Below are 23,458 nucleotides of genomic sequence, written 5' to 3' on the forward strand. Positions count from 1 at the left end.
ATAGGGTTTCTAATGTAAGTGGCAGTTAAATAACTAAACAATTATAGCAGATCTTCAAGTAAATTTGGGTAATTAAGGGTTAAAATCCTCCTAATTGAAACAGTTCCCAACATACTCCTTTTTGTGTGTGACATTTTTAGCTTTTTACCTTTGTGGAATTATTCTACGGCGTGCTGACCAATAGTCTGGGCCTGATCTCGGATGGATTCCACATGCTTTTTGACTGCTCTGCTTTAGTCATGGGACTTTTTGCTGCCCTGATGAGTAGGTGGAAAGCCACTCGGATTTTCTCCTATGGGTAGGTACATTGACTATCGAGGTGGTATATCTTAAGTGCAAATTCCATCTTAAGGTACAGAATTATATTACTTATATTACTTTTAATACAAATAATTTCCAAATCTTCATTTTTAGAAAATGTGAAGTAAATAAGGGGATGTGAATCAGGCATTTGATAAATACTGGATGGAATTAAGCTCAAAGATTATGCTCCCTTGGCCGAGCACGGTGGCTCACGCCTGTAATCCTAGCACTTTGGGAGGCCAAGGCAGGCAGATCACCTGAGGTCAGGCAGCCTGGCCAACATGGTGAAACCTCGTCTCTACTAAAAATACAAAAATTAGCCGGGTATGATGGCACGCACCTGTAGCCCCAGCTACTCGGGAGGTTGAGGTAGGAGAATCGCTTGAACCTAGAAGGCAGAGGTTGCAGTGAGCCAAGATCGTGCCACTGCACTCCAGCCTGGGCAACAGAGTGAGACTACGTCTCAAAAAAAAAAAAAGAGAGGGCCAGGTGCAGTGGCTCATGCCTGTAATCCCAGCACTTTGGGAGGCCGAAGCGGGCAGATCACAGGGTCAGGAGCTCGAGACCATTCTGGCTAACACGGTGAAACCCCATCTCTACTAAAAATACAAAAAAAATTAGTCGGGCATGGTGGCGGGCACCTCTAGTCCCAGCTACTCGGGAGGCTGAGGCAGGAGAATGGTGTGAACCCGAGAGGCAGAGCTTGCAGTGAGCCAAGATCGTGCCACTGCACTCCAGCCTGGGTGACAGAGCGAGACTCCGTCTCAAAAAAAAAAAAAAAAACACAGAGAGTAAAGAAGGACTTTGATGAATATATAACGTTTTAACAAATAGATATATATATATATACACACGTGTATATATATGAAGGACCTTCCAGGCATTAATATGATATTTAAAATATTGCTAATTTTCTATTATTAATCACTTAGTAGTATGAAAATTTGGACTTGTTTCCCCATTTATAAAGTTTATACTTTAAAAATATTTGTCATTTTCCTTTTCTGAAAAATGTTCTATGTTTTTAGGTACGGCCGAATAGAAATTCTGTCTGGATTTATTAATGGACTTTTTCTAATAGTAATAGCGTTTTTTGTGTTTATGGAGTCAGTGGCTAGATTGATTGATCCTCCAGAATTAGACACTCACATGTTAACAGTAAGTCTTTTTATTTTCCTATTTGGATTTCTAGTCATACTTACATAGTTTTTTCTATCCTAAAGTTTAACTGTTTGCAGTTATTGCTCTAAGAAGGTTTTATTTTATTTTTTACTTATATCAACATAACTTCCTATCTTGCTGTTTACATTTATACTGCTCCCTCTTAGAAATTCTCTTTTTTTTTTTTTTTTTTTGAGACAGAGTCTCTGTTTTCCAGGCTGGAGTGTAGTGGCATGATCTCAGCTCACTGCGGCCTCCACCTCCCAGGCTCAAGCGATTCTCGTGCCTCAGCCTCCCGAGTAGCTGGGATTACAGGCATGTGCCACCACGCCCAGCTAATTTTTGTATATTTTGTAGAGATAAGAGTTTCGCCATGTTGGCCAGGCTGGTCTCGAACTACTGACCTCAAGCAATCCTCCCACCTTGGCATCCCAAAGTGCTAGGATTACAGGCATGAGCCACTGGGCCTGGCCAGCTATAGCAACTTTTAATGTTCTCCCTGTACCACCAAAGCTTTACATGTGCTGTTTCTTGTAGTTGGCATTTCCTTTCCTTACTTCAGCCTCCATCAAGATTTTGCTTATGTGAAATACTTTTTTTTTTTTTTTTTTTCCAAGCGATTCTCCTGTCTCAGCCTCCCGAGTAGCTGGGACTACAGGCGCCTGCTACCACGCCTGGCTAATTTTTGGAAATACTTTTAATCCCCCTCTTCTCTCCACAAGTTTGTTAGATTCCTTTTCTCAGTATTCTCATTATGTTTTGTGCATTCCTCTTTTAGCAACATTGAGTTGCAGTTGTTTAATTTGTCATTCTTCCACAATTAAGATATATAAGTATCTTCAGGACCTGAATTACGTATTATTAACTCTTAAGTTCAGTTCTAGCACCTGGCTTGTCGTAGGAAATCAGTTGTTAAATGACAGAAAGCAGCTCTGGATCTTGCTGGTGGAAGCATACATGAGTAAAAATGTTTCTAGAATACAGTTTGGAAAAATAGACTTTTTTGGATTTTTTAGCGCTTGTATCCTTTGACATTTAATATTTATTATACATAAACATTCACACAAACATATAGAAGTACATGACTCTGGCCGGGTGCGGTGGCTCACGCCTGTAATCCCAGCACTTTGGGAGGCCGAGGTGGTTGGATCACCTGAGGTCAGGAGTTTGAGACCAGTCTGGTCAACATAGTGAAACCCCATCTCTACTAAAAATACAAAAATTAGCCGGGCATGATGGCGCACACCTGTAATCCCAGCTAGTTGGGAGGCTGAGGCAGGAGAATCACTTCAACCACGAGGCAGAGGCTTTAGTGAGCCCAGGTTGCACCACTGTACTCCACTCCAGCCTGGGTGACAGAGAGACTCTGCCTCAAAAAAAAAAAAAAAAAAAAAAAGTAGTACATGATTCATTGTACCCTTATTTATAATAGTGAAGAAATGGAAACAATTCACTGTCCACCAGTGAAAAAAGTAATTAAATAAATTTGTTATCTATATAATAGAATACTACGGAGCTATTGAAAAGAATGAGATATATCTGTATATACTGGCCTGAAAATATTTACAAGATGTACTAGTGAAAAACAAATTGCAGGCCATGCATGGTGGCGGGCGCCTGTAATCCCAGCTGCTTGGGTGGCTGAGGCAGGAGAATTGCTTGAACCTGGGAGGCGGAGGTTGCAATAAGCCGAGATCATGCCACTGCACTCCAGCCTGGGCAACAGAGCAAAACTCTGTTTCAAAATGAAAAAAAAAAAATTGTAAAATAGTATTATGATTACATTGTTGGTTTTAAAGGGTGTTCTGTGTATGTATGTTAGTACACAGATGGAAAATACACCATTTTAAGCATGACTAACCCTTGGTGGTAGAATTATAGGGGACTTTCATCTTCTACATTTTTATGTTCCTGATAAAATACACAATATGAAGTATTTTTTAGTAGGGGAGAAGGAGTACTTATGAGATGATGGAGTCTCTGTAAGCAGTACTTGGTTTCATTCAAAGTCATTAACCATCTACAAGCTTATAAAGCCTAATGAAATTTTAAAATCTGGAGTCAAATGGTCCGAATCAGGAAGAAGTAAATAACCTCCCTACACATTTAATAAAGTAAATCTCTTACTACTTTTGAAAAGTAATTAAAAGTATTTGTCCTTCTCATATTTATATTTTCGTTTTATAAAACAAATGGATTGCTTTAAATTGTAGATGTAGGCAAATTAACACCCTGAGCTACTACTATTCAAGATCATTTTGTAAGAGCAGATAATCAAGGATAAGTAACTTTGTTTATCCTGTGGAGTATTATTGTGGCACCATTAAATTAAAGTAATTTCATTCACTTTGTTAAGAAAAAAATGAGAGGCCAGGCATAGTGGCTCATGCCTGTAATCCCATAATCCCAACACTTTTGGAGGCCAAGGCGGGAAGATCGCTTGAGCCCAGGAGTTTGAGGACAGCCTGGGCAACATAGACCCTGTCTCTACCAAAGAAAAAAATTTGTTTTTAATTTAAATAAATGCGAGATTACTATTGTATGTTTCCTTTTTATTATACTTGTTTTACTTTGGAAAATTTTACTGTGTTTAAGACATAATAAGACCATATTTGGAATCTGCTCATTAATAAATTATAATTGTTGGCATATAAACTGTTCAAATTTACCTAGTAATATAAAGATTTCAGGTACAGTGTATGCTTGCCCTAGTAAGCAGTACTTTCAAACTCTTCAATAAACAAAACAAAACTTTGCATCATTTATTTATACATAAACCATAAACCAAGTACATACCATTCTTAATTGAAATAAGTCCACATTCCTCTACTTACCAATTCTGCTTGATATTTGAAAGTTAAAATGTTTCTTCTAAAATGTTCTAAAATTCACATTTTTAAAATTTTGGACTTATTGAAACTTAGTAAGGTTTTACTGTGAATACTTTCAAAACTGTAAACAGAAAAACATATATAGCTATATAATAACTTTTAAATAACAAGTCTATTTTTAAATTACTAATTTAAAGGTTTTTTTTCTCCCTTTTGCTAGCCAGTCTCAGTTGGAGGGCTGATAGTAAACCTTATTGGTATCTGTGCCTTTAGCCATGCCCATAGCCATGCCCATGGAGCTTCTCAAGGAAGCTGTCACTCATCTGATCACAGCCATTCACATCATATGCATGGACACAGTGACCATGGGCATGGTCACAGCCACGGATCTGCGGGTGGAGGCATGAATGCTAACATGAGGGGTGAGTCCTTGCAAAATATTATCCTACTTTTCGACTGTGTTCTAAATCAACCCTCTGTGTTTATTTGTATTAAGTTTTGGGCTTCTGGTATGATAAGATTTTTAAAAAGCAATCTGTGACTAAAAGAAAGGTCTGAAGCTATCACTATAGAAAATACTCTTACCTGAATACACATAAAATTAAATATTATTCAGCCTTTAAAAAGAGGGACATTCTGGCTGGGAGCATGGTGGTTCACGCCTGTTAATCTCAGCAATTTGGGAGGCTGAGGCAGGAGTACCACCTGAGGACAGGAGTTCAAGACCAGCCTGGCCAATATGGTGAAACCCTGTCTCTACTAAAAATACAAAAATTAGCCGGACATGGTGGCAGGTGCTTGTAATCCCAGCTACTCAGGAGGCCGAGGCAGGAGAATCGCTTACAAGTGTGAGCCACCATGCCTGGCCATCACAGAAAATTTTTTAAAAAGAAAATGAGGCCGGGAACAGTGGCTCACATCTGTAATCCTAGCACTTTGGGAGGCCAAGGTGGGTGAATCACCTGAGGTCGGGAGTTCAAGACCAGTCTCTCCAACGTGGTGAAACCGTGTGTCTACTAGAAATACGTAACTTAGCCGGTTGTGGTGGCAGGCGCCTGTAGTCTCAGCTACTCAGGAGGCTGAGACACGAGAATCACTTGAACCTGGGAGATGGAAGTTGCAGTGAGCCGAGATTATGCCACTTTACTCCAGCCTGGGCAACAGAGTGAGACTCTGTATCCAAAAAAAAAATGAAAATATATTTGTTCTTAAATGTTAGTTTTTAAATGATTATAATTATAGAGTCCTTTTCATAGTGACAGCTGAATAGATATTAGTTGCAAGGTAAACACAGTGTGCTATTATGAACCTTCATTACAAAAAGGAAATTCTTACTCCTTTTTTAGAAATTTTTATTGCACTATAAAAAAAATGGAGGAAATACTAATCATTTATTATGCTGAATTGTTTATTCTGATTGCTTAATATAAGTAATGTGGGTAATGTCAAAACTTGCCTCAAGTATGATTTTTGGGAAGCCTTTCCAGACAAAGTACACCATAAAATTCGGCACGCTGTGTCGTGAGTGCCTATGTCCTTATATTTTTACCACTGTATTCTGAATTGCTTGAGGGCAGTGACCATGTTTTAGGCATTTTGAAGTACTAGCCAGTAGCAGAGTATGTGGTGCACAGTAGGTATCCAGTAATATTGGTAGAATGTATTAAAAAACTAGACGTGCCTTAATTTTTAATGTCCTTATATATTTTATTTGTAGGTGTATTTCTACATGTTTTGGCAGATACACTTGGCAGCATTGGTGTGATTGTATCCACAATTCTTATAGAGCAGTTTGGATGGTTCATTGCTGACCCACTCTGTTCTCTTTTTATTGCTATATTAATATTTCTCAGTGTTGTTCCACTGATTAAAGATGCCTGCCAGGTTCTACTCTTGAGATTGCCACCAGAATATGAAAAAGAACTACATATTGCTTTAGAAAAGGTACTGTATGTAATTTCTTCACTACTTTCTTCCTTGAAAATCACATTTTTGAAGTCTTTGTTGGAAGTAAAACAGACAACCAAATAAATAATAAAACAAAACAAGGCCAAAAAAGAAATATAAAATAGCATTTAAAATTTAATAAGTTGACCTAACAAGAAATATGCAAGATATAAATGAGAAAAGTACAGTTTTACTTAAAGGACATAAAACAGTGACCGAATAGATGGATGAGATTTTCTTGGATGAGAAGACTCTTTATTATAATGATGTTGATTTTATTTTATTTAGATTTCAATTTAGTTCGCTTCATTGGATATTTTTGTTTATGGTTTGTGATGTTCTAAAATTATTTGGAACTTACTTCGAAGAGTTAGTGCTTGAGAATAAGAAAACATATATAAACTTACAGAATTAATTAATAGGATCCTACTTTGCAATTATAAAGTAACAGAATTAAGTGACAAAACTAACAGTTTGGATCGAGACCATCCTGGCTAACAAGGTGAAACCCCGTCTCTACTAAAAATACAAAAAATTAGCCGGGCGTGGTGGCGGGCACCTGTAGTCCCAGCTACTCAGGAGGCTGAGGCAGGAGAATGGCGTGAACCCAGGAGGCAGAGCTTGCAGTGAGCCGAGACCACACCACTGCACTCCAGCCTGGGTGACAGAGCGAGACTCCATCTCAAAAAAAAAAAAAAAAACTAACAGTTGGGTCCTTGCACAAGAATAAAGACATAAATCAACTTTTAAAAAAATAATAAGTTCTCGTTCTTGTGACCTAGGATTGTTTCCTGGACAGCACAAAAAATATATATATATATATAGTAATAATAATAATAGGTTGTCTGTAAAAGAAGAAATAATAAAAAATGAAAATAAATGAGGAATTATGGTATGTAGTATAAAAGAAGAAATAAAAATAGGTTGTCCAGAAACAGACCCAGGAGTTTATGGAATTCAGTATATAGCAAAGATGGTATTTTAGATCACTGGAGAGAAATAGTTGACCTAAATAACCAACTTTCGGTTAATTACTTCTTTACTTGGTGGGGAAAAAAAAGCTATATCTCTATACCATGTTATATGAAAATACATTTCCAGTGGATTAAATATGTAAATGACAAAATTATGAAACTACTAAATAGAAAAATATTTTTGTTTGTTTTTTGAGACAGTCTTGCTCTGTTGCCAGGCTGGAGTGGAGGGGCGCAATCCCAGCTCACTGCAACCTCTGCCTCCCGGGTTCAAGCGATTCTCCTGCCTCAGCCTCCCAAGTTGCTGGGATTACAGGCCTACCACACCCAGCTAATTTTTGTATTTTAGTAGAGACGGGGTTTCGCCATGTTGGCCAGGCTGGTCTTGAACTCCTGACCTCAAGCTATCCACCCACCTTGGCCTCCCAAAGTGCTGGGATTACAGGTGTGAGCCACTGCACCCGGCCAGAAAAATATTTTTATAATCACAAAGATAGGGAAAGACTTTTTAATATACTTGAAACCAGAAGCCAAAAAGGGAGGATAAAATTTACAAATTTGACCAGTTGAAAATTGCCAGTTGGTGGAAGATTTCATTAACAAGTATAAAACATAAAAGGCAGACCAGGAAAAAACATTTGCAGCACATATAAACAGGCAAAGGCTTACTGTCCATAATTCTTTAAGTCAAGAAAAAGACAATCTTAGCTGTGCATGGTGGCTCATGCCTATAATCCAGCACTTTGGGAGGCTGAGGTGGGCAGATCACCTGAGGCCAGGAGTTCAAGGTCAGCCTGGCCAACATGGTAAAAGCCCATCTCTACTAAAAATACAAAAATTAGGGTCGGGCGCGGTGGCTCACGCCTGTAATCTCAGCACTTTGGGAGGCTGAGGCAGGCAGATCACAAGGTCAGGCGATTGAGACCATCCTGGCTAACATGGTGAAACCCCATCTCTACTAAAAATATAAAAAATTAGCCGGGCATGGTGGCGGGCACCTGTAATCCAAGCTACTCAGGAGGCTGAGTCAGTAGAATCGCTTGAACCCAGGAGGTGGAGGTTGCAGTGAGCTGAGATCACGCCATGGCACTTCAGCCCGGGCAACAGAGCAAGACTCCGTCCTTCCCCACAAAAAAAAAAAAAAAAAAAATTAGGCCTGGCACAGTGGCTCAGGCCTGTAATCCCAGCACTTTGGGAGGCCAAGGCTGGCGGATCACAAGGTCAGGAGATTGAGACCATCCTGGCTAACATGATGAAACCCTGTCTCTACTAAAAAAATACAAAAAATTAGCCAGGCGCGGTGGTGGGCACCTGTAGTTCCAGCTCCTCGGGAGGCTGAGGCAGGAGAGTGGCATGAACCTAGGAAGCGGAGCTTGCAGTGAGCCATGAACCTGGGAGGCGGAGCTTGCAGTGAGCCGAGATCACGCCACTGCACTCCAGCCCGGGCCACAGAGCGAGACTCCATCTTAAAAAAAAAAAAAAAAAAATTAGCTGGGTGTAGTAGTAGCGCACACCTGTAATCCCAGCTACCTGAGTGGCTGAAGCATGAGAATCGCTTGAACCCAGGAGGCAGAGGTTGCAGTGAGCCAAAAATCACACCACTGTACTCCAGCCTGGGCGACAGAGCAAGACTGTCTGAAAGGAAAAAACAGTCACGTAGAAAAATAAGATGAGAGTATAAACCAACAATTCCTAGAAATAAACAAATATAAAATAGACTCTCTTTCACCTTGTGGTTTACTACATCATATTAAAGTAATTGGGATCTGCTGATGAAAAGATGGCATCTTGAATATTTAAGTTCTATCATCTTAACCCATTGTTTTCATAAATAAAATTAGTAAAGTTCTCTCACCTCACAGTTAGTGGATAGTAGTACATCATGGGTTTTTTTTAAGTTTTTGTTTGTTTGTTTTGTTTTTAAATAGAGCTGGGGTTTCTCCATGTTGCCCAGGCTGGTCTTGAAATCCTGAGCTCCAGCCTCGGCCTTCCAAAGTGAGGGATTATGGGCGTGAGCCACCGCGCCTGGCCTAAAGTATTTTTTATTTCAATAATAATATATGTCCCTTGCAGGCCGGGCGCGGTGGCTCACACCTGTAATCCCAGCACTTTGGGAGGCCGAGGCGGGCGGATCACAAGGTCAGGAGTTTGAGACCAGCCTGGTCAATATGGTGAAACCCCATCTCTACTAAAACTACAAAAAATACAAAAATTAGCTGGGCATGGTGGCACGTGCCTGTAGTCCCAGCTATTCAGGAGGCTGAGGCAGAAGAATCGCTTGAACCCAGGAGGCAGAGGTTGCAGTGAGCCGAGATCACACCACTGCACTCCAGCCTGGGCGACAGAGTGAGACTCTGTCTTAAAAAAACAAACAAACAAACAAAAAATATATATATATATCTCCATTGCAGAAAACTTCAAAATATAGAAAAGTGCAGAAAAGAAAAAAAAAATCACATAATTTTACCACCTGGAAAGAAATACTTTTTGTTTCCTTCCCATTCTATAAAAAACCATGTAAAGAAACATTTTTACAAGTTGTTTCCATATTAAAATTTTTGAAAATAAAAATGGCAAAAAACTTTCGTAGTGTTTTATAAATTTTCTTCCCACTTAATAATGTCATGTTGATTAATATTCTAATACATTGTTAATGACTGCATTATTACATTGTATGGGTAGTTGATAATTTATTTAACCAATCCTCTGTTGTTGAACATTGAGGATATCTTTTGAATGTGTTATCTCTATATAACAAATAATGTGTGTATGAATATATCCGTGTAAAGGAGAACTTGTAGTTCATTGAATGTGTCTAGGTCATGGTTAAAATAGGCAGAGTTGTGCTGTATCAGGGAAAATAAGGGTACTGCTATTGATAAGAGCCCATTTTAGGTATAACGATAACTGTAACAGCTGAGCACAGTGGCTTATGCCTGTAATCCTAGCATTTTGAGAGGCCAAGGTGGGTGGATTGCCTGAACTCAGGAGTTCGAGACCAACCCCATCTCTACTAAAATACAAAAAAAAAAAAAAAAAATTAGGCAGGCATGGTGGCGTGCGCCTGTAGTTCCAGCTACTTGGGAGGCTGAGGCAGGAGAATTGCTTGAACCTGGGAGGCAGAGGTTGCAGTGAGCCGAGATGGTGCCACTGCACTCCAGCCTGCGACAGAGCAAGACTCCGTCTCAAAAAAAAAACAAAAATGAACAAAATAAAGATACCTGTAACACCCATTTGCCTTCCTACTCAGAGCTGCCATACTAGCATCATTCCTAGGTGAGATTTTTTTTTCCCCCCACACATCTGTAGCCTCCAGAAATAGATCAGAATATTTTAGGCACGTTTACTTTAAGCTAATTTCCCATCTCCTATTCCTTCCTGCTTCTGGCGTCTCATTATGGCTGGTTTTTTGTTTGTTTTGTTTTGTATTTTAAAGACCTTAATAGTGATCCTGGACCAAGGAATCTGTGTGTTTACTCTGTCAGAAAGCATCTCCATTGTGTTGTGTAAAGTAGCCTGTATGACCATTTATGTCACCTCTTTTATTTGACAGATACTGAAAATTGAAGGATTAATATCATACCGAGACCCTCATTTTTGGCGTCATTCTGCTAGTATTGTGGCCGGAACAATTCACATACAGGTGACATCTGATGTGCTAGAACAAAGAATAGTACAGCAGGTAATCTTTGTTTTTAAAGTAATTTCAATTGAGGTCATTCATACCCAAAATTGTACACCTCATAAGTTATATGGCTCAGTAGTCATTTACTATTCAAAAATATCAATCTTCCAACTCTTTTTTTTTTTTTTTTGAGACAGGGTCTCACTCTGTTGCCCAGGCTGGAGTGCAGTGGCGTGATCTCGGCCCACTGCAACCTCCACCTCCTGGGTTCAAGCAGTCTCCCTGCCTCAGCCTCCCAAGTCGCTGGGATTATAGGCACCCGTCACCATGCCCGCCTATTTTTTTTTTTTTTTTTGTATTTTTAGTAGAGACGGGGTTTCACCATGTTGGCCAGTCTAGTCTCAAACTCCTGACCTCAGGTGATCTGCCCGCCTCGACCTCCCAAAGTGCTGGGTTTATAGGCAAGCCATCATGCCCGGCCTAATCTTCCAACTCTGTAACGGTAATATAACTTACTTTTTACATCTAGATTTGTTTTATATCTAAAAATTGCTAAAATAAACGAAGTTTTGTGTTTAGAGGATAAGCTTTAATTAATGTAAAAAAATTCATTTATGAATTTGATTCATCTTGGTTCCCAGTAGATTATCAAAAAATAAGTTATTATAAATATATTCCTAAATTAGTAATAATCAACTTGGCAGGGTATATGCTATGTTTGGAGATAGAGGTCAGAACAGTTACTAAAGCCCTGTTCTAGATGTGCCAAATTGGAAACAATGGCTGTTTTCCTTTTCTACTGTGAATGTCAAATCAGTAATTTACTGACCTAAAAGAGTCTAATATTTTAACTAACTAAATGATGAACATTACTTTGAAGATTTATCTTGGACTACTGTAACTGTTTGTTTGTTTGTTTGTTTATTCATTCATTTTAGAGACAAGATCTCACTATGTTGCCTAGGCTGGTCTCAAACTCCTGGGCTCAAGCGATCCTCCTGCCTCAGCCTCCCTGGGCCACTGTGCCTGCCCTGTAACTATTTTAAAAATGTGACACAGGTTTAATATTCCTTATCTAAAATGCTTGGAACCAGAAGTGTTTTCGATTTGGGATTTTTTTTTTTTAATACTCGCATTACACTTACCACTTGAGCATCCCTAATCTGAAAATCCAAATCCAAAATGCTCCAATGAGCATTTCCTTTTATCACCATCTTGGCACTCACAAAGTTTCAGATTTTAGAGCTTCTCAGATTTCGTATTTTCAGATTAAAGATACTCAACCCGTATCAACTATGTACAGCATATTAAGACGTGTGTACTAAATGCATTACTCTAAATGCTTCAAAATATCTGGATTTTTATAACAGGTTACAGGAATACTTAAAGATGCTGGAGTAAACAATTTAACAATTCAAGTGGAAAAGGAGGCATACTTTCAACATATGTCTGGCCTAAGTACTGGATTTCATGATGTTCTGGCTATGACAAAACAAATGGAATCCATGAAATACTGCAAAGATGGTACTTACATCATGTGAGATAACTCAAGAATTACCCCTGGAGAATGAACAATGAAGATTAAATGACTCAGTATTTGTAATACTGCCAGAAGGATAAAAATTACACATTAACTGTACAGAAACAGAGTTCCCTACTACTGGATCAAGGAATCTTTCTTAAAGGAAATTTAAATACAGAATGAAGCATTAATGGTACAAGTGGAGTAATTATTTAAATTATGTGTATAAAAGGAATCAAATTTTGAGTAAACATGATGTATTACATCATCTTCAAAAATAGATATGATGGATTCTAGTGAAGACCAAAATTACTTCTGTTTACTTTCTATCAGGAAGCATCTCCATTGTAAATATGTATTTACATGTTTATTACAAAGACCCAAATGAAAAATTTTTAGTCCATTTTTTGCATAGCCTAAGGATAAAATAGGAATAAAAGTTCTATATTTATGGATTTTCTGTATATAAAACTGGTTTCTAATTATAACTTAAGTCCATTAAGTAAAATCTGTATTGCCACTTTAAATGTAAACTAAATTATTTGGGAGAAACTTCAACCACTGATATGAGATAAGCAGTGAGAATAGGGAAGTGTATAACATCACAGTTTTTGATGTATTACAAAAATCAACCACTCTATAAAATAAATTTTTTTTACTTTTGGTAATATTTGCAAATGAATAATTAATTTATTAGGGTAAAGAACTTACACTAAGTTGTGTCCATGTTATTCATTTACTTACCATGTTTCTTTAAAGTAGAATATTTCCTTTCTTGTTATGTATTTGACATTCCAAGCTGCTTATCAAGCTGGTATCCAAGCAGTGGTAAGCTTTCATCCTTTCTTAGCTCTATAATGTTGTGAAACAGCCAGTTAAGAACATCGTAAATAATTGTCAACTCACAGTTGAATTCTCTGCCTATGTAGGTAACTTTTTTCTAATTTCTGGAACATATAGATTTATAAGAAATATCAAAGAATAGGTAGTTATTTCAAAGTTTAATAAGTAAAACTTATTCATAAATATTTGAGCACCATGAAATCAAAATACCCTATAACTACTTTCTATAGTCATATCTAATTTATATTTTTTTCATTTCCATTTGTAACTAGATATGTAGTAAAGTCTGAAAAGACTTTACGATAAATAGATAATAACATGCAGTTTTATCAGCACCAAAGAATGTTGTCCAAAAGAAACTTTTTAATACCTGTCTTTATTTATAACCATCTGAATATTTTCATTCTTATATTAAGAATTTTGATAAGTAGGTTGAATTTAGTATGAGTACTATTTTCTTACATATACCACAATGGCAAACATGTATTATAAATCATATTTTTGTCTTACCAATTTTAATATATGAGAAGTTTTAGAAACTTGTTGTAAGTTATTTTTATATTCCTTGTCTTTTGCATATTTTTTGGCCAAAATCTTCAATACATATTAAAATTTTTGAGTGGTGGGAAAATAATTGCATATTGATGTTTTAATGCAATTTTTATACATTAAAAAAATTAGGTAGATAGGTGCAATAAATATTACACCAAAGTTAAAATTATCATTTCCCTTAGAAGACATACAAACAGCAAAAAAATTAATGTGATTGTGAGATATTAGAGTGAGAGAGAGCGGGGGCTGAAGGTTAAGGAGGTACAATTATAAAGTATGGAAACTCTAATATTGAAAGCACCAGGGTACTGTATTTCAGCTCATGCAAATCATGCAACTAGGCCAGGTGCAGTGTCTCATGCCTGAAATCCTGGCACTTTGGGAGGCTAAAGTGAAAGGATAGCTTGAGCCCAGGAGTTTGAGAACAGCCTGAGCAACAGCAAGATTCCATCTCTACAAAAATTTTTAAAAATTAGCTGGGGCATGGTGGCACACACCCCTTGGGAGGCTGAGGCAGGAGGATTGCTTGAGCCTAGGAGGCCAAGGCTGCAGTGAGCCATGATGGCACCACTGCTCTCCAGCCTGGGTGACACAGCAAGATTTTATCTCAAAAAAAAAAAAAAAAAAAAAAAATTTCATGCAACTTCAGGCAAATCAGCCTTTCTAAGGTATCTTTTTTTTTTTCCTCATACATAAACTATATAAAACCTCAAATCTACAGCACAGGATGTGGGAACAAAAGGTATAATGTATGTGAAAATGCAGTGGAAGTTGAAAAAGGCTAAATAGGCTGGGCACGGTGGCTCACACCTGTAATCCCAGGACTTTGGGAGGCCGAGGCGGGCGGATCACGAGGCCAGGAGATCAAGACCATCCTGGCTAACATGGTGAAACCCCATCTCTACTAAAAATACAAAAAATTAGCCAGACGTGGTGGCAGGCGCCTGTAGTCCCAGCTACTCGGCAGGCTGAGGCAGGAGAATGGCGTTAACCTGGGAGGCGGAGCTGGCAGGCAGCCGAGATAGCGCCACTGCACTCTAGCCTGGGTGACAGAGCAAGACTCCATCTCAAAAAAAAAAAAAGAAAAAGGCTAAATACGAAGAATTGTTACTTTTTAAGCCTGCTTAAAGGTAGCCATCATTAACTTGTCTCTTTTTTTCTATAAATCAGCATCTCAAGAGATTAATTAGATGTTTAACGTATAAATAAGTTAAAAATAATGCCCAAAATAGAAGCCTGTTTTGAGGGAGGGGAGTTTGGATTTTTTTTTCAGAGACAAGGTCTCACTCTGTTGCCCAGGCTGGAGTGCAATGACATGATCATTGCTCACTGCAGCCTTGAACTCCTGAGCTCAAGCAATCCTCCCACCTCAGCCTCTCCAGTAGGTAGGACTGCAGGTGCACACTACCACACCGAGGTAAGTTATTGTTTGTAGAGACAAGGTCTCACCATGTTGCCCATGCAAGTCTCGGAACTCCTAGGCTCAAGTGATCTTCCCACCTCTTCTTCCCAAAGTATTAGGATTATAGGCGTGAGGCACTGCACCCGGCCCAGAAGCCTGTCTAATAGTTCATTTGCCCCAGGAAAGGTGATGGTGGTTATTTACCACACCTATTAATTTATCTTCCTTCCCTTTCTCTCCAACCATTGTTTTCTATTATTACCAATTTGGGAGCTCATGATGTAGACTTAGAATACATTTTGCATCTTTTATAATATAAATTTATTGTTTCTTTAACATGATAACCGATCAAGGCCCAGCACAGTGGCTTACACCTATAATCCCAGCACTTTGGGAAGCTGAGGCAGGAGGATCACCTAAGCCCAGGAGTTCGAGACCAGCCGGAGCAACATAGAGAGATCCCCATCTCTAAAAAAACAGAAATAACTGATCAAACTTTAAACTTTTCTAATTTCATCAGAAAAATAAGCTGCATAATTAGATATCTCTGCATAATTAGATATCTCTAACCAAAGGATCCTGGTTTTACTTTAGATTATGATTCTCCCCTAAAATGTCTACTATAGTAATGCAGAGATGTGTGTTTTTACTAGTTAATAGTCACATGGTCCAAAGTTCAGAAGAGTAAATGGCATAAAGACTTCCACTTCTTTCAGTCACGTACACAGCTCTCCTCTCTAGAAATGACTATTCTTGTCAGTTTTTAGACTATCTTTCAAGATATTATATGCATATACAAGAAAAAACGTGTATTATTTTTCACTTCGAAATTATTCCATAATTAAAACAGTAAAAAGCATTCTTTTTTTAGCTGCCTAATAACTCCATTGATGGATTTTTTTTTTAAGATTGGTTCTAATCTTTTTCTATTCTAGACAATACTAATATGAATAGCCTTATACAGACATCATTTTGCATGTGTCCAAATAAATATGTAGGATAAGTTCCTACAAGTGGAACTTCAGAGTCAAAGGGTTTGGAATGTTTATAAATTTGAAAAATATTATTAAATTTTAATCCATTGAGATTGTAACAGCTTACCCTCCTGTAAGCAATGTTAGATGTCTTAAAATGGAAATAGAGAAACATTTCTTATGGCCTTAATGAGTAGCAAATTAAATATGCAGAGAGATTATATTTAGATGGTTGAGCTCAGTAATAAAGCCACAAAGTTCATTTCATTTTAGAGTGATTTTCCAGAAGGAAAATTTTCTGGTAAATTATTTAATTAATTAAATGGTAAATTACCAAACTTTTTCTTTTTTTTTTTTTTTTTTTTGAGACAGAGTCTTGCTCTATCACACAGGCTGGAGTGCAGTGGTGTGATCTCTGCTAATTGCAACCTCTACATCCCAGGTTCAACTGATTCTCCTGCCTCAGCCTCCTGAGTAGCTGGGACTACAGGCATGTGCCCACCACACCCAGCTAATTTTGTATTTTTAGTAGAGACATCATGTTGGCCAGGCTGGTCTGGAACTCCTATCCTCAGGCAATCAGCCTGCCTCAGCCTCCCAAAGTGCTGGGATTACAGGCGTGAGCCACCGTACCCGGCCCTTTTTCTGTCTTATTCCTTATATCCACAGCACATTTCTGACACAGACGTTCAAAGATGGTTATCATATGTAGTGCATATAGAAACGCTGTTCTGTTACATATTTTCTTTCCTGATATTTTTATTAAGGTGTTTTTAACATAGAATAAACTGCCTGGGCGTGGTGGCTCACACCTGTAATCCTAGCACTTTGAGAGGCTGAGGCGGGTGGATCACGATGTCAGGAGATTGAGACCATCCTGGCCAACATGGTGAAACCCTGTCTCTACAAAAAATAGAAAAAAAATTAGCTGGGCTGGGTGTGGTGGCTCACGCCTGTAATCCCAGAGCTTTGGGAGGCCAAGGTGGGTGGATCATGAGGTCAGGAGTTCGAGACTAGCCTGACCAACATGGTGAAACCCCATCTCTACTTAAAAAAAAAACACAAAAATTAGCCAGGCCTGGTGGCATGCACCTGTAATCCCAGCTACTCAGGAGACTGAGACAGGAGAATCGCTTGAACCTGGGAGGTGGAGGTTGCAGGAGCCAAGATCATGCCATTGCACTCCAGCCTGGGGCAATAGAGTGACACTCCGTCTCAAAAAAAAAAAAAAAAATTAGCTGGGCGTGGTGGTGCGTGCCTGTAATCCCAGCTACTTGAGAGGCTGAGGCAGGAAAATCACTTGAACCAGGGAGTCAGAGGTTGCAGTGAGCTGAGATGGCGCCACTGCACTCCAGCCTGGCAACAGAGCAATACTCTGTCTCAAAAAAAAAAAAAAAGGAAAAGAAAATCATAGAATAAACTACACAGATCTTAAGTGCTCAGTTCAGTGAAGTGGTGAGGACATGGAGCAACTGGAACTCACTGCTAAAATTAAATAATACATGCACCCTGTGACCCAGCATTTTCACTCCTAGGTATTTACCCAATATGAAGCATGTGTTTACAAAAAGACTTGTACAAGAATATGTATTCATAATAGCAAAAAAAACTAGAAACAACCCAAATGTCCATCAATAAGAGAATGGATAAGTCAATTGTAGTGTATTCATAATGGAATAATAAGCAGTAAAAAATAAAATTACCATTATAATTTAGAAGAATCTCAAAAACATGTTAAGTGAAAGAAGGCAGACATAAGAGAGTTCATGCTGTATTCATTTAATTTATATGAAGTCCAGAGGGCACGGTGGCTCACATCTGTAATCCCAGCACTTTGGGAGGCCAAGGTGGGCAGATTGCTTGAGCTCAGGAGTTCAAGACCAGCCTGGGCCACATGGCAAAACCCCATCTCTAAAAAAATACAAAAATTACCCAGTCATGGTGGCATGCACCTGTGGTCCCATCATTTGGGAAGCTGAGATAGGAGGATCACTCTTGAGCCCAGGTTGAGGCTATACAGGAAGCTATGATTGCACCACTGCACTCTAGCCTGGGAGGCAGAGTGAGACCCTGTCTCAAAATTTTTTTTTTTCGAATTCATGTATATGAAGTCCAAGAACAGATAAGACTAATACATACTGATAGAGCACAGAAAGTGGGTTTGCATTAGTTTTCTGTTGCTGTTGTAACAAATTACCACAAACTTAGCGGCTTAACATGCATTTTCAACCTCAGAAGGCTGATTAGTAAAAAAATTTTTTTAAAAAAACACCAATGCATTGCCTTACAGTTCTGTAGGTCACAAGTCCAGTATGAGGCTCAGTGGGCCAAATTCAGGGTGTCAGCTGGCTGCGTTTCTTTCTGGAGGATCTACAGGAGAATCTGTTTCCTTGGTCATTAAGGTTGTCGGCTGAATTTAGTCCTTATAGACATAAAAACATGGTCCCTGTTTCTTCACTGGTGTTCCCAACTTCTAGAGGCCACCTGCATTCCTTGCTTGTGGCCCCTTTCCTCCATCTTCACAACTAGCAAGAGTGGGTCACGTAGTTCTCATGCTTCAGATCTCTCCTCCCTCTTCCTTCACCGCTGCACCTCTCTGACCTGTTCTGCTTTCCTCTTCTGCTTATAAGGACTCATGCCATTGCACTGGGCCCACCCAGGTAATCCAGGATATCCTCCCCATCTCAAGGTCTTCAAAGTTCCATTTGCCAGGTAAGGTAACATATTCACAGGTTCCAGGCATTAGGGCATGGACATCTTTGGAAGGTCCTTACTCTAGTCATCTTGGGAGGATAACAGATTTGTTGTAAAGGGGCAGGGAGGATCTTTTTGGAGTGATAGAAATGTTCTGTATCTTGATCAGGGTGGTGGTTACACACGTGTATACAATTGTCAAGTCTTATAATTTCTACATGATTGCATTTTCTTTTTCAAGTATTTTTTATTTTGCTTTTAATTATTTAGAAGCTACTTTGTGCTAGGCACTGTATTAAGCACTTTATGTAATCATCTTGTGCTTTTTTTTTTTTTCTCCTAGCACACTGATATTATCACATATTAAGTTTGCTTTAGGCAGGGCACTGTGGCTCATGCCTGTAATCTCAGCACTCTGGGAGGCCGAGGCAGGCTGATCACTTGAGGCCAGGAGTTCGAGACCAGCCTGCCCAACATGGCAAAACCCTGTCTTTACAAAAAATACAAAAATTAACCAGGCGTGGTGGTTCATGCCTGCAGTCCCAACTACTTGAGAGGCTGAGGCGGGAGGATTGCTTGAGCCCAGGAGGTGGAGGTTTCAGTGAGCCGAGATCACTCCACTGCGCTCTAGCCTGGGTGACAGAGCAAGACCCTGTCTCAAAAAAAAAAAAAATTTCCGTTAGCTAGTCAAGTTCGATAATGCAGTAAAGTCAACTAGACTCATTCAGGTACATATTATTCCACTTTATGGTTATTTACTATTTGAATTTAAAACCCAAGGTTTCTCCCTGCAACAAACTTTAATAAATAGATGTATTACTATTCACACAGTTACAGACAGCCTATTTAAGAAAATAATACAATCATTTATGGCTTTTTGTGTTTTATTTATGTTTTTATGTATTAGTTTTTAGAGTCTCGCTCTGTCGCCAGGCTGGAGTGCAGTGGTGCAATCTCGGCTCACTGTAACCTGCACCTCCTGGGTTCAAACGATTCTCCTGCCTCAGCCTCCTGAGTAGCTGGGACTACAGGTGCGTGCCACCACGCCCAGCTAATTTTTGTATTTTTATTTTAGTAGAGACAGAGTTTCACCATGTTGGCCAGGATGGTCTCGATCTCGACCTTGTGATCCATCTGCCCACCTCAGCCTCCCAAAGTGCTGGGATTACAGACATCAGCCACCGTGCCCGGCCTGTGTTTTATTTTTAATTATAATTCTTTTCTTCTGTTATAGCAATTTATGGCTTTTGAAACAATAAATTAACTCATAACAAATACTGAAGGCCTTTATACTAAATACACTGCACTAGGAGCTAGGGATAAAGTCATCAGTAATACAAAGTCCTGCCCTAATGGAGCTTACTTCTAATGTAGAAGACAAGACCAGTATGTAATAAAATGTAGTAAGTGCTATGAAGAAAAGCAATAACTTCCTGAACTTTTGCCATGTTCCAGATAGACACTGTTCTAAACAATAAATATGTGTAATTATTATTTCCATTTTACTGATGCGGAAACTGAGGCAGGAAAAGGTTAATTAACCTGCCCCAAATCATACACGTTGTAAGTGGGAAAGCCCCCTTTCTCAACTAGGCACTCTGGATTCAGGGTTGAGACTCAACTAAAACGGGGTTCAAGGACAGAGTTATAGAGGTGCCAGAGAGTGGTTGAAAAGGATTTCTATGGAAGAAGACTTCAGCACTGCATTGAAGTCAGGAGGCAAACAATCTCCAGGATTCTAAACCATCTTCTACTAACAGCTACTATTCTAGACTGAGAGAACATCAAATGAAATGCAAGGACATTTGAGACAGGAGGTGCTTAGCATGATTAAAAAAAAAAAAAAAAAAAGCAAGAGGCCGGTGATAGCAGCAAACTTAGACAGACAGCACGTTGAGAACTTGGAAAGTCTGTGGATGGCTCCAAATAAGGTACTGACTTGAGCCAATATGTTTCAAAAGGATCAGGGTAGGAGAGCAAGAGTAGAATCTAGGGGACAGTTGGAAGGCTTTTGCTGAAGCTGAAGTGAGACAGGATGGTGACTTGAACTAAGTAACATATTCATGGCCCCTTATTTGTAAGCTTGAAAGACGAATCAGATACAAACCCTACCTTCAATATGCTTGTTACAGTAGGGAAGAGAAGACATAAGTAACTCAGAGATTAGAGATTTGATGCCATAAGCAAATAGCAAACTTCAGAATGTGGAGGTTACTTTTATTTTATGAGTTGGTCTTGCTCTGTTGCCAGGCTGGAGTACGGTGGCGTGATTATGGCTCACTGCAGCCTTGAACCCTTGGGCTCAAGTGATCCTCCCGCCTCAGCCTCCCTATAGTAGCTGGGACTACGCCCGGCTATTTTTTTATTTTTTGTTGAAACAGGTTCTATGTTGTCCAGGTTGTTCTCAAACTCCCAGGCTCCAGCGATCCTCCCACCTCAGCCTCCCAAAAAGCTGGGATTACAGGAATGAGCCATTAAGCCAGGCAGAGGTTACTTTTAGCTGAAGAGAAGAGGGCAAGGCTTCAAAGAGGAAGTGGCATTTGATAGACCTAGGGGACTGGTAAGCTTACCATGGAAGTCTGATGGTAAAGGGATTCATTCCACCTGGAGTGAACCATGTAAACCCGCTGGCAGTTCAGTTTTGCATCATCTTGGCCTTCAGACATGGGATAAATAGGCCTACAGTCAGGAAGCTTAGGAGCAGGGATTTGAGGGTATTTGAATACCGGGTTAAAGATCTATTACTCTCTGGCCTAGCACGGCGACTCACACCTGTAATCCCAGCACTACGGAAGGCCGAGTCGTGTGGATTATCTGAGGTGAGGAGTTCAAGAGCAGCCTGGCCAACATGGTGAAACCCCGTCTCTACTAAAAATCAAAAAATTAGCCAGACATGGTGGCAGGATTACAGGATCTAGGGGATAGCTACTCGGGGTGGGTTGGGGGAAGAGGGGTGGAGGACTGAGGCAGGAGAATCGCTTGAACACGGGAGGCAGAGGTTGCAGTGAGCCAAGAAGTGAGACTTCTGTCTAAAAAAAAAAAAAAAAAACTATTACTCTCACAGAGGTTACTGTGAGCCAAGATTGTGCCACTGTACTCCAGCCTGGGCAAAGAGTGAAATTCCATCTCAAAAAATAAAATAAAATAAAATAAAAATAAGATCTATTATTCTTCTCTCTTTATTGTTTGTTACGAGTTAACCATAGACATGTTAGGTAACCATAAGGGGGTTAGTTGTCTAACCCTGTAAAAAAGCATCAGGTAAATTATACTTACACTTTACAAATGCCTTACTTCAAGTAGACTTTCCTGTTGTTGGTTGCCTCGATTTTCCTTAAGAACAGGATAGGCTTGCCTAATATGAAAGACTGCAATTGATACAGTGGGATGGGCTGGCCTAGGAATAAGACTCCCCACCATAGTAGTGATCTAACTGCCAGTGTCTTATTCCCTCATTTTAAGTCATGGGGTTTGGATTCAGTAAATATAAGGTGGATCCTTTGTAGTCCCATGAAATCAAGGGAATAGTCCCAAATTAATCTATGGGGACTGTTTTGTTAAAGGTATCTATTTAGTCAACGGATGCGTTAAAGGCCTAACATATGTAAAGCAGTGTGTAGTATGCAAAAGAGGTATGATATGGTTTCTACCCTCACAGGAAAGCACTGTTTATTGAGCATATACAAATATGTAAAAATAGAGGGCATGAAGAGATGCATGCTGGAAGAAGGGCAAAAGTAATATTGTTTTGTGTTCAGAAGAGGACAAGAACCCCTTCTCCTGGAAGATTAGAAAAACCTTTATGGAGGAGATGGCATACACTGTTGATAATCAGAAAAAAGCAATGGATTAAGCTATGATTATGAAGATTGACTCAACCATATGCTGGCTCCATGGCAATTCAACTTAAACTCAGAGCTTCAAGTTCCTCAACTATGCACACTAGTTTTTGGATCAGCACCATTCACCTCTTCCCACCCTTGACCCCACCAAATAGCAGATTGTAAAGCACAGGTAAGCACCAGTGTAAGGCTATTAAATTGTGCTTGCAAGTCTCCTCTGTTACTGAATCCCATGTTACTCAGCCCCAGCCTTGGAACTTCGGACTGCTGTACCTTCCAGGAAGACTACTCACTGTGCGAACAGAGTAGCATCAGATACACTAGGAGTGGACTGTGGAAGAGAACCCTTACTTCAATTTCCAGGTCCAGTAGAAGGCCCTCAATCTCCGCCACTTTTCTTTCAGGCCTTCTCTTTTATTACTTGCCCTCTCTGTTCATTTCCTTTTAGCTGCCTCTGTCTTCTTGCCATCACTTAACTAAGCAAATTGAAGGCCCTACGAGGATTAAACTTAAGCCTTGTAATGGAAGATTTCTCAAATATGTAAGATATTTACTTGTGAAATACTGCACCTCAGGGGACATAACTTATGTCCCAGAGCAGTCTCTGTAGAAAGAGAAACAAGTTCCCCTTGCTGGAGCACTATAATTAACCGCAATAAACAGAGCCTCCATGCAAAGGAGGCTTTTTTGCGTAAGAATCAATTCAAGAAAAATTTAAATACATACAGACCACATTCTAAATATAACAAAACCAGTTTTCACTAGCTTCTCAAGTGCTGATTCCAAAA

At 39.3% G+C, this 23,458-nt stretch overlaps 1 protein-coding gene and 1 long non-coding RNA gene across 3 annotated transcripts in view; one reads left to right on the plus strand and one right to left on the minus strand.

Annotated features, from left to right (window-relative positions):
* The window catches only part of SLC30A5 (solute carrier family 30 member 5), a 36,057-nt gene extending 23,026 nt beyond the window's left edge, over nt 1-13,031 (plus strand). For both annotated transcript variants that reach the window (XM_054489829.2, XM_054489830.2), the window contains 6 exons: nt 141-298; nt 1,332-1,461; nt 4,516-4,717; nt 6,013-6,239; nt 10,770-10,898; nt 12,212-13,031. In XM_054489829.2, coding sequence (XP_054345804.1) covers nt 141-298; nt 1,332-1,461; nt 4,516-4,717; nt 6,013-6,239; nt 10,770-10,898; nt 12,212-12,382 — 1,017 coding nt within the window. In that variant the 3' untranslated portion in view covers nt 12,383-13,031. The remainder of the gene's footprint in view (nt 1-140; nt 299-1,331; nt 1,462-4,515; nt 4,718-6,012; nt 6,240-10,769; nt 10,899-12,211) is intronic.
* Nucleotides 12,267-23,458, minus strand: part of LOC129037566 (uncharacterized) — a 45,208-nt gene continuing 34,016 nt past the window's right edge. The window contains exon 4 of the long non-coding RNA XR_008502843.2: nt 12,267-13,215. This is a non-coding gene — a long non-coding RNA (uncharacterized LOC129037566). The remainder of the gene's footprint in view (nt 13,216-23,458) is intronic.

The sequence above is a fragment of the Pongo pygmaeus genome, chromosome 4 (genome assembly GCF_028885625.2).
Source record: "Pongo pygmaeus isolate AG05252 chromosome 4, NHGRI_mPonPyg2-v2.0_pri, whole genome shotgun sequence".
Classification (NCBI taxonomy): Eukaryota; Metazoa; Chordata; class Mammalia; order Primates; family Hominidae; genus Pongo; species Pongo pygmaeus.